This window comes from Pogona vitticeps, chromosome 7, assembly GCF_051106095.1.
Source record: "Pogona vitticeps strain Pit_001003342236 chromosome 7, PviZW2.1, whole genome shotgun sequence".
Taxonomy (NCBI): Eukaryota; Metazoa; Chordata; class Lepidosauria; order Squamata; family Agamidae; genus Pogona; species Pogona vitticeps.
This window is the reverse complement of record NC_135789.1, coordinates 19,882,103-19,894,155: the sequence shown is the minus strand read 5'-3', so window position 1 is coordinate 19,894,155 and position 12,053 is coordinate 19,882,103. Positions and strand designations below refer to the sequence as shown.

Genomic DNA, 12,053 nt, shown 5'->3' with positions numbered 1-12,053 from the left:
ATATGTGTGTTTATAATCCATGGTTCTTCGCTTGTTGTGGAGAAGTGTGCAGGGGTTCTCAATGGAGCAAAGAAGGAAGGGATGTGATGGAACTACTGAGATGCTGAGGCCCTGGAAAGGGGTTGCAGAGAAGAGCAACCAAGATGATAAGAGAAGTGGAAGCTAAATCCTATGAGGAACGACTAAATGAACAAGGTATGTTTAGCTGAATAAGGAGAAGACTGAAGGGAGACATGAGAACCGTCTTCCAAGATCTGAAGAGTTGCCACAGGGAAGACGGCATCGATTAATTCTCCATTGTGCCCGAGGGCTGGACAAGAACCAACGGGTGGAAACTTGGCAGAGGGAGACCCAACCTGAAAATAAGAGGAATTTCCTGACGGTGAGAACCATGAAGCAGTGGAACAGCTTGCCTACCGATGTTATGGGCACCCCATTGCTGGAGGTTTTCAAGAAAAGACAGGACCAGCCATCTGTCCGGGACGGTCGGAGGTCTCCTGCCTTGGGCCCCAGGAGGTTGGACTAGAAGACCTCCAAGGTCCCTTCCATGATTCTATGAAATCTATGAATACCAATGAACCCAGCAACTATATGAATAAGGTGATCAGCTGGAAGAAGGGAGACCACCGAGAAGAGCTTGTGGTAGGGGAGTGAACAAGAGAGAAAAAGTACATCTTGAGGAGGGAGGCTGGATTTAAAGGGCTGTAAATGGATTGTTGGTTTGTATCTAAAAGAAGAATGCGGAAGGTTTGAGGGCTAGCGTGTATTTAAGTGTAAACTTAAGTTGAGCTCTGTTTAGTTTTATAAGTTATGTTACAATAGAGATCTTCTTAGATGTTTGATTTTTATAATCGCTTGGGCTCATATGTTTTTAGGATGAAGGCAAGCCTATTAAAAGCAAAGACATTTTAAATGTGATTAGCCTGGGTATAGGCGGTCACAGTGGTGTTTAATTGTAGTAATGAGGAGAAAGCATTGATAAAAGAAAAAAATTAGACATCAAGATAATGAAAAGTATCAAAGGTATCTTACAAAAAAGTCTACAGGATTTTAAAAAAGGAAATTCTGAGAAACTGATATTAGACGTGAAATATACACTAAAGCAATAAAGGAAGATTAGGTGATTCTTGGTTTGGTTGAATTGTGTTGTGTAAAAGAAAAGTTTTGCCTAAGATAAACTTTTTATTTTAGACGTTAGCAGTATTGATAAGGGGCAGCAGAAAAAAAAACCTGGCAAAATATGATTAATGAATTTTGTAATAGCGATAGAAGAGATAGGATAAGTGTAGGACCTCTATTGTTAAATCGTCTTCCCTAACAGCATCTGCCAAGAGTTGTCTAACTGAATCCAACCGAACTGGCGAATGAGGGCATCCTTCAACGTACCTTGGCCTAGGTAAATTTGTTCAGTTACTCCATCACTCACTAGTACTGTGGCGAAATTTTCAGAGTATAATTAATGGACCATATCTCTCAATCCCATCTAATTTATCTAAGCTTTTCTATTAACTTTTTAAATACAGTATTTGCTATTTCAATGAATCAAACACTTTAAAAATATCTAATGCCATTCTTTTTATTTTCAGATATAAAATGAGTTATATTCAGTACTCTTCTTGTTACGTCCGCAATTTGCCTTCCTTTTACAAAACCATTTTGATCAGTCTTTGATTAGCAATGAAACTATTCATCCTTTTAGCCAGTAATGCTGTCAAAAATCTTAGCATGTTAATTAATGAATGAAACAGCATCCACATCCATAGTGTCTTTGTTAGATTTTAATATTAAAATAATCACTGAATACTCCCAGGAAGATGGAATTTCTTATCCTTCCATTAATTTATGAGGAAAAAAAATTAAGCTTCAGTATTAATCTTTAAAAAAACTCTTATAACATTCTAGACCCAATCCATCAATTCCCAGAGTTATGCCTATCTTTAAATTACTGTATCAATAATTGCTTCTACCTCTTCTTCAACGGGTTGCTCCATTAATTATCTATCCACATTTTGCAACTTAACCCCAATATATGCATCTATCTTATCAATTAAAACATACAATGTTAGTATAATTTTTAGAAGACATTTGTTTTGTCCTTCATTAAATTACACCTTGTTCCATTCTCATCCTTAATCACTCCTATTAGTAATATTTTCAGAAACTTTTTTGATTGGGTGGCTCTGGCTAACATTTTTTAATTCTTATTGCTCAACTCCAAATATTCCCTTCCAAATACATTATATTTCAGTTCTTTCTAACTCTGTATCTTGCAACTTCTTGTGTTTCTAAAAGGACTTTTATATCTTCATCCTTAATATATATAGATTCTAATTCTCTTAACAGATCTTTCAGCATTTTGGCTGTTTCCATCTTTTTCTTTGTTAAATTATATGACTCTTTAAAACGTAACCCTCTTGCCCTCCACTTCAATGCCATCCAATATTGTTCCTATTTTGGAACCGTCAAGATAATTAATTTTCTGGATTTCCATTAATTCCTTTTCTAATTTTTTGACAGCAGTCCTGTGTTTAAAAACATGTGAGTCAATGCTCCATCTCACATTGATGGAGGAGGACACAGCATATGAGCACATTGTGTTCTTGCAAACAGCCATTTGGGCTCTGACATTATAAAAAAAAACAAACCCACACCTCTCTACAGTATTTCAAAAGGAGAAGCTGCACACCTGCACAAAATTCCAGCGCTTTTGGAGGCTGTTTTTAACTTTGTCACAGTCAAGGAGCTGAGGGGATTTGCTTTTCATGTTATCCACCAAGCAGCGGGTATCCGGCAAGAGCCTTGTGGTTCCCAGAGCACCCAAATGAAGAAACCCTTCTTTAGTGTAACGCGTGAGCTGGGTAAGAGAGGCAAAGAGAGAGAGAGAGAGGAATGTCAACTGTTGCTGCTGTCCATTTCATCTGAAACACGAAAAAAGGAGACCTCATCGGTGCTTAGAGGGCGTACTGATCAAATACAGAAAAACTGCTTTCTACAACGCCAAAGCCCACAGTAATAAAATTATGTTAGATAATTTTTTAAAAATTGCTTGCTTTGTCTGTTTGTTTGTTTGTTTGATATACCACCCCTTTAGTGGAAACTGGGCAGCTCAAAACCCTAAACGACCCCTTATAACTATACAATCAATATGGAAGTTCATCAAGCTAGATCGAAAATGAATACACAAAAAAGGGAAGAGAGCAAAAGAAAAGAAACAACAATTAACTAATAGTTTTAGGAGAGGTAGCCATGTTAGTCTGTGCTAGCATCTCAGGCAAAAACAGAAGAAAAATGAAAAATGAGTAAGACAAAAATATTGTGGCGCCTTAAATATTAACATATTTTAACATGCATTTTTGTGGACAGGCCTGAGGAAGTGGCTTGAACACAAAAACTCACATTAAAAAGCATAGCAGTTAGTCTTTAAGATACCACAAGATTAATTAACATAAACAGCATCTAGGGGATGAGTTATTAAAAGCAGTTTTATATAATTCTGTCTTTACTGACTTTCTGAATATCAGGAAGGAGACGGTGACCAGGGAGAGCTAACAGGAGTTTGGGAGGGGAAAGACAGAAACAGCAAGAAAAAGCAAGAGAGGAGACGAATGCTGAGGAGAGAAGAGACATAGTGGAGGAAGCCCTGTGGAAAAGAGTCACAGTGAGGAGCAAAAGAAAAGAGAAGAAACTCTTTACCAGTGGAATTACAAAAGCAGTTTCAGATTTTTGGAGAGGAGTCTAGCAGGGGAAGACCTACAGGAGACCCCCCCCCCCAATGGAGGACAAGAGAGAGACTGAAGCTCAGCTGAGCAGAGTCACTGAACAAAAAGAAGAGAAGAGCATTCGTACCAGGGGACTCCCCAAGGCATGAGACTGAAAATGAAATATGCCAAGAAGATCCATTGAGCTGCCAGGTGTGCTGTCTACCTGCAGGGTGGGTTAGGGATATGACGGAAGGATTACCATCACTCATAAAATCCACAGATACCTATCCCTTTCTTTTTGGATACTGGAACAAAGGACACAGCCAAGAGAAACTATGAAGAAATCACATCAGACTTTGAAGCACTGGGAAATAAGCTCAAGGACTTTGAGGTCCAGATAGTCTTCTCACTGAGCCTACCAGGACTCAGAAGAGGAGTAGAAGGGGATAGAAAAATATCCTATGTGAACGATTGGCTACAAGGGTGATGCTGACATGATTTGGATTTTGGGACCATGGGGTAAGCTTCCTGGAAGATGGACTGCGGGCACCTCACAAGGACTGGGAAGAATATGTTTGGCCACAATGTGAACACCTTCATTGGGAGGGCTTAAAATGAATTGGAAGGGGAGGGAGATACAAACCCAGAAGTAAACACAGATGAAGGTTTATATACAATACGAGAAACAGAGTAAATGGCTATAACCAGGTGCAATAACAGTCTTCATTAAAATATAGGAAGGATACCGGGCCACACAATCTCTGGCGTCTATAGGCATATGAGAACAAAGAAAAACTGGAAATCTTAGTTCAGGAGAGTCAATATGACACGGAAACTTGGCGGGACTACTCCCGTGACTGAGACACAGCAACTGTTCAAATAGAAGAGAAATACATATTACTACACAGAAATATAGGAGGATGAGCTTAGTTGCGAATCAAGAACACCTGGATTACTACAATTGGGGTATAAAAAAGAAAGAAACAAGATAGTGGAGTCTACCACCCACTCAAGGAGAAGGATTTCAAGGATTTCAAACTCTTAGTTATGGGAAAGTTCAATTATGATGATATCTGTTGGGAGGCAAATTCTACCAAGTCTGGCCCTTCCAAGAAATTCCTGGCTTGTGTGGCTGGTAATTTTGTCCAACAAAAAGTGGAGAAATAAATTAGAGGACTAGCTATCCTTGACTCAAGTTTAACCAATAGCGATTACTCAGTGGAAGAAGCGGCAGCAAGGGGAACTCTGGCTGCGAGTGACCATGTTTTACCTGAGTCTTTGATTTCAAAAGAAACAAAAACAGAGTGTAGCCACACTGGATTTTAACAAGACAATTTTAATAAACTCAGAAGAATGATAAGTAAGGTCCTTATGGTAGGAGAGCCTAAGAAGAAAAGGAGTCCAAACTGGATGAGCGTTTCTTAAAAAATAAATGATTAAAGGCACAATTACAAACCATTCCAACAACAAAAAACAAGAAGACAGCAAAAAAAGATAAATGTGGTCTTTTGCCAACAGTGGAATGTGGCTACAAAAAAGGCCAATGCTATTTTAGGCAGCATTAACAGATGGAATAGTCTCCAAATCCTGCAAGGTGCTGGTCCCCCTCTATCCATCTTGAGTCCTGTGTCCAATTCAGGATACTGTACTTTAAGAAGGATGCCAACAAACTGGGGCAGCTTTAGAGGAGGGCAACAAGGGTGATGATCAGGGGACCGGAAACCAAACCCTTGGAGGAGGGACTGAATGAAGTTGAAATGTTGTCATAAAGAAGAGGGGCAGGATCTGTTCACGATCATCCCAGAGTGCAGGGCACTTAATAAGGGCCTCAAGCTACAGGAAGTATCAGGAAAAGCCTCCTAAGTGTTAGAGGAGTATGATAATGGAACTGATGACCTTGGGAGGGTGAGTGGAGATGGGCATGAACTGAAAAGCAAACTGCAAAATGCATCAAATATCACTAATTGTTTGACACATATTTGTCCAAATTCATGCCCCCAATGAATATGAATCAATGAAGTTTAGCAAATTTTGATTTGTTGATTCATTGGGCTATAAAACAGCCTGCCAGATATCTAGAGATACCAAAATTACAGAGACGCTTCCCCTGACTCTTCTCTACAAGGATTTTGGATGTCTGATACATCCACAAAGAGGTCCCCCTTGAAAGGTTCCCCCTAGGCACCCAGAGATATGGAAGTCACAGGGAAGCTTCCACTGACTCTCCTCTACAATCCTTCCAAGTTTGGTGAAGATCAGATTTCCCCCAAGTCTGTTGATAAAAAGAGCACTTTCCTGGAGGGACCCACTTTGTGGGTGTATAACTCAGATATATGAAACCCAATCTTCACCAAACTTGCAGAGATTGTAGTCAGGGAAATCATCTCTGCAATTTTAGTGTCTCTAGGTGCCTGTTGGGCCATTTTATAGGGTTTTAAAAGCTAAAATGAATTGATGAATCAATTCATCAAAAAATCATAAATTCATTATTCGTGATTCATTGACCTTGACAAATCACAAATTTAAACAAATCACAATTTTTCTGATTCATGCCCATCTTTAATGGTGAGCGCTCCAAGACTGGAAGAGAAAGTTGGACCACCGTCCGATCTGATTTGAGTTGGTTCCTGCCTTTAGCAGGGGATTGGACTTGATGGCCTTCGAGGCCCTTTCCGACTTCATTATTCTAGGATTGTATGATAAGTAAAAACTATGATCGAGGAGCACTGTACAAAAGCAAAACAAAGTGTACTGCTTATATACCGCCCCATAAGCACTTCAAGCACTCTCTGAGCGGTTTACAAGTTAATTATTCAGGCTACACATTGCCCCCCCCCCAGCGACCGACCTTGGAAGGATAGAAGGCTGAGTCAACCTTGAGCCGGCTACCTGGGATTGAACCCCAGGACATGAGCACAGTTTTGGCTGTGCTTGTTTTCAGAAATGGCAGAATTTGGAACCAAATTCTTCTGTGATCAGAGGGAAGATATTGCTAAATATTATGGCTATTTGTGGGTCTGTAACTGTCTGCTGTTCAGTTTTTGTTTAAATATTTCCACTGAGGGCGAGCAAAACATCCCACAGTTTTCACTGTTTGTCCTAACAACTATCCAAAATGTCTCCTAATAGCTATCTGAAATCTGCCTGCATCTGTCTAATATTTACAATATGTAATTCAATGTGGTGGCTGGAGAGTTCAGTGCTCTAGGTATCTGGCTGTGGGCACAGAGGGTTGGACGATCGAGTCCCCACTGGGCCTCCTGCGAGCAGAGCCAGCCTATATGGCCATGGGCAAGTGGCACAGTCCCAGGGCATCCCCAGAAGAAGGGAAGGGTCAGCTACTTATGAGTAGTCCTGCAAACCCTGAAAAGGATTGCCACCATGATGATGATGATCGTTATTATTGCCATTGTCGTCATCATCACCACCATCATCAACTGAATGTAACGCTTCACTTGGGTATTTTGCTCCTTTAGTGGCTCTTGCACGCATTGCCAATTTTAACTCCTAAACTCTATATCCCTGAGTGCAGATGGAACGGGAAGAGTGGTGCCACTGTCACCGTTCAAACTCCCTGAGCCTGCATAAGGCATTACAGTGCCGGATTAGGCGATACACAAAACATGGCTTTTCATTCATGAGAGATCAAACCTGTGGTCCCCAGCCATGGCAAGGATACAGAATTGCGGTGTGGTTTTCCTGTGGTCCTTGATCTAGGCAGACGTCTTTCACTTTGCTGTTGCGCAGCTGAAACGAAACAAAAATATTTGTCCCTGGGAAAGTTTTTAAGAGTTCCACATTGTGTTTTCTACATTCTACCTGTCCCTGTAGCTTACTTCATTCTGTTTGACCCCACACAAGAGGATATGGAAAGAAAGGGAACTAGCTCAGCATTTGCCATGTGTTTTAGCCACAGTTCCCCCCCCCCCCCCGGGCATGTTAAAAATCTCAGGATACTGACATCCCTGAACCTTTGAGAAAGCTCTCTTGAGAAAGTAACTGCAAGGGAACATTCCTTACGGGTTTCAAGAAATCAAGTGGATTCAAGAAAGCTTGTTCATTAGGTCAGGTTAAGTCTGGAGTTCAGGTATGTCATGCCTGCTCATAGGCCTCAGACTGAAAACAGGAACGCTAAAGAAATCTCTCTCTCTTTTTTTTTTACAGCTAGCCTTCAACCCTTGAAGTGAAGAATCCTCACAAAATTTCATTGATATTTAAAAGAAGAATTAATGGAAAAAATAATGAGCATAGTAGAAATAGAGAAACTCTCAGACATTTTAGAACAAAACACCAAAGAGACACAAAATGAGAAATGGGAGTTATTTTATGTGTGGCTCCAGGCAAAGACATAAAATATAGAATATGTAAAATGACTCGTAAAAGAGATAAAGAAAGTTCAGATGTATATACAGGTAATGATATATATACTGATGATAAACAGATCAATAAAGAAAAAAGAAAAAAGAATGAAAGAATGTAATGATAGCAAATATAGTGTCTGGTTAACTCTGTACCTTAAGTATTTTATTTCAATTTTTTTTTTTAGTCTTTGGTTTTTGTTTTTTCCCTTTTCCTCTTTTTTACAAATATTATTTATACTTTAGCGAAGGTTTTCACGGCCGGGATCTAATGGTTGTTCTGGGTTTTTCGAGCTCTTTGGCCATGTTCTGAAGGTTGTTCTTCCTGATGTTTCGCCAGTCTCTGTGGCCGGCATCTTCAGAAGACAGCAACCTGTACTCTGGTTGCTGTCCTCTGAAGATGCTGGCCACAAAGACTGGCAAAACGTCAGGAAGAACAACCTTCAGAAGATGGCCAAAGAGCCCGAAAAACCCAGAACAACCATTATTTATACTGTTTGAAAATAAATAGAATTAATTTAAAAATAATAATTGACATTTCACTCATGCACTAGCATTTCCCGTCTAGCATTACCTCCCCATATGCAAGGGTATTATTGTATCTTCTCATTTCTGGGTAGACATGGTCCAAGTACCACTGAAAGTTCTTACACCTCAGATTTTTCCTCAGTGCTTTCCGCTCTGAAACATCCCCAATATCAATGCCTGGATTCTGAAACAGAAAAATCGTGAGACTTTAACTTCATTTTGCCTGCCTGCCTGTGAACAAAACATGATTTGTTAAGTTTTCTGTTTTTAACTGTTGAGCCCTTAAACTCATGAAGATGTTCACCCTTGAGGATTTTCAATGTGCTAATTTGTGCTTCTTGGGGGCGAGAACACAGATAATCCGCACACAATCATCTACAGAGTAACAATCCTTTCCCCAGCAAACTAGGGGATGTGATTTTCTGATATATTTTTGTACTGCAAATGACATAATTTTCCATTCCAGACAACTGGCCTTGCAGACAGACACCTAAATGTGGCTCACCAAGGAAAAAGGTCTCGGCTACAAATCTCTCAGGCTCAGCTAAGCCTCAGCATCCACTTTCCTGTCTGCTGGAAGACAGGCTCCCCGCTGGCCACACAGCTGGCCAAGGAAGATTGGGTAGGGCAAGAGTGGCTACGTCAGCCTCCCTGCCTTCCAGTTGAAGCCCTTCTCCCAATTGAGTGACTACATTGAGTTTCAGTCTGCAAAGTGCCTGCCTCTTAGCGAGTATTTCCAGAATGCAGCATTATGAGCTTTGCAGTCCCAAAAGTCTGATGCCTAGCAAACAGCCCCCAAAGTAGTGCAACTCATGCATTAAGATCAATTTGCTTGGAGAAATGCTCTTTTATATTCTTTATATAAACATACAGAATTAAAAACCAAACATATTTATTATTAGTTAATTAGTTTGCTTTATATACCACCTCATTAGTGAGATGTCCTAATTATCCCCCGGACAGGGGAGGAGAGGTGGGAAGTGCGAATTCACAGAGGACCACTCAAAGAATCAGAGTTACAGGCAAGTAACCTCTCTTTCTTCTTTGTGGTCTCTGTGAATGCACTCACATGGGTGACTAGCAAGTTGACGTACCATGAGTTACCCACTCACAGTGAAGTGGAAGCCAGAACAGCTCTACCAAATGCAGTGTCTTTCCTGGTGTGAACATCCAATCTATAATGGGTGGCAAAGTTAGATGGCGTGGCCCATTTGGTGGCCTTACAGATGTTTGTTAATTCGACTCCTCTGAGGAAGGCTGTGGAAGTCGCCATAGCCCTAGTGGAGTGTGCTAAAACAAGGCTCTATTAAAATTCACACACGAGCTTGTAGGCTAGGCGTATTATGGACACAATTCACCTGGAGACTGTCTGAGAAGAGATGTGGGAACCTCAAGATGAACCGTAACAGCTAAAGAAGAGCCTCTTGATGTTCTGGAAAGCAGAAATTTGTGAAACATAAAAGGCCAACACCCGATGAACATCCAGGAAATGTAGGTCAAGGTTCAAGGTCATTGGATGGCGAAGGAAAGAAGGTAGGAAGGACAATAGAGTGTCGTACATGAAAGTTTAACACAACCTTAGGGAGGAATGTAGGATCCAGATAGAGAGTTACTTTATTAGTGTGAAACTGCAGAAAGAGAGGATCCACTCGGAGGGCAGCTAGCCTGATAGCTCTACAAGCTAATGTGATGGCAACCAGAAAGGTAAGTTTTCATGCGTAAATATCGCTCTAAAGGGGTCGCTAAGAGTTCAAATGGAAGGTGCATGAGTCAATGGAGGGTGACCTGAAGGGACCAGTGAGGGAGTGGTATCTGGTGAGACAGATGAATGTTTTGTAGTCCCTTGAGGAAGTTCTTAAGAATGGGTTGTTGAAAGAGTAATGCAGAGTCAGAATCCTAGGGCTGGAATACCACTATCACAGCTATATGTATCTTCAGGGTAGAGTGAGAGAGACCTTGTTTGAAGAGGTGCAGGACGAAAGCAAGGTGGGCATCCAAAGTTGTTGGAGCAACAGGTAGGTTGTGGGATACAGCAAACTTAGAGAAAATGTTTCATTTTCAAATATATAGCAGAGTGATGGAAGGCTTTCTTGCCAGGTCTAGAACCTGAGCTTCTGAAGGAATATCCAGGCTGTCAGATGTAGAGTGTGGAGGTTGGGGTGGAAAACCCGGCTCTGGTCCAGCCTCAAAAGGTATGGTAATGTTGGAAGATGGAGATATGTGGATGCTAGGGATCTCAGGGTTGTGAACTATGGCTGTCATGGCCATGAGGCAGTGATGAGGATAACGCTGGAGTGGTCTTGTTGAATCTTGGTGATTTTGTGCTGGGGGAGTGGTGTGGGAGGAAAGAGACATACAGGATGCTCAAGGACCATGTAGTTATAAAGGCATCCACTAATGACTTGGCTCTGACTTCTGCCCTGGAGCAGTAACAGGCACATTTTGCGTTCACGGGGAAGGCAAAAACATCTACTTTTGGCTTGCTCCACTTGTGGCATAGAAGGTGAAACACTTTGTCGCCCAGAAACTACTCACGGCTACAAGTATGAAGTCTGTTGAGGTGGTCCACCAGAGCATTGTCTTCTGTGGAGATGTATACCACTTACAGGGTAGATGTGGCAAGCGTAACATCATTCCCACAACTGGACAGTGAGGTCAAGGAACGGTAATGAATGTGTTCCATCTTGTTTGTTGATGTAAAACAGGGTCGTAGTATTGTCGTAGCCGATTGAACATCACATCCTGCTAGGAATTTTTCAAATGCACAAAACACCTTTATGACAGTGAGAAGTTCCAGATGGTTGATATGAAGTTGAGCTTCTGCCTGGGACCGCAGGCTGTGTATGACGGTGTGAAGGAGATCAGCATAGTGTGCCATCCTCTGAGGAGAGCAGAGAAGATATGATAGAAGGATGTGCAGTAGGAGAATTGATCAAAACAGAAGAAGGATACATGGGGACAAATAAGGTTGGAGAGGTATTCTTGGCAGAGGGCATACAGAATAGAAAATGGGAGGAGCTAGATTTAATGAGATGGGATGAGATAAACGAGGAGGAAGGAGGGAGAGAAGGAGGAGAATGAGATGAAAAGGAAAAGGAAGACAAGGGTACTCAGACAGAGGAAAAAGGATTACAAAGGTACAAATCTGTTGAATTAGTGCTGGAGTTTCCTAATCTTAGAACTGGAGGAGGATTATTACCTGACCCCCCAAGTCTATAGAGAAAGACAAGACAAAGACGAAGATGGAGTATGGTAGCGGTGCCATGGGCACAGGATATAGGGAAGTAGGTGACTTGTATTGGTACCACCAGCTACCTACCCTGTCTAGAGGGGAACTACGTGAAACATCCCTTTTGCAGGACGATATGTGCAGCCTTGAGTTTCCCAACGTGGAACAAAGCCGAGTCAAGTCTGTCTGGGATGAAGGAGTGAAAGGGACAAAGACTATGGACATGAATAAGGTTAG

The 12,053-nt window shown here is 41.3% G+C and overlaps 2 protein-coding genes across 4 annotated transcripts in view; one reads left to right on the top strand and one right to left on the bottom strand.

Annotated features, from left to right (window-relative positions):
- GALNT17 (polypeptide N-acetylgalactosaminyltransferase 17) overlaps positions 1–12,053 on the bottom strand; it is a 174,387-nt gene that overhangs the window by 14,082 nt on the left and 148,252 nt on the right. For 2 of the 3 annotated variants that reach the window (XM_072978221.2, XM_078378905.1), the window contains 3 exons: positions 8,634–8,771; positions 7,353–7,448; positions 2,687–2,854 (listed from right to left, as the gene is read on the bottom strand). In XM_072978221.2, coding sequence (XP_072834322.1) covers positions 2,687–2,854; positions 7,353–7,448; positions 8,634–8,771 — 402 coding nt within the window. The remainder of the gene's footprint in view (positions 1–2,686; positions 2,855–7,352; positions 7,449–8,633; positions 8,772–12,053) is intronic. The other variant, XM_072978222.2, reaches the window with a different exon arrangement.
- Positions 1–12,053, top strand: part of LOC144583991 (uncharacterized) — a 484,560-nt gene that overhangs the window by 371,219 nt on the left and 101,288 nt on the right. The window lies entirely within an intron of this gene.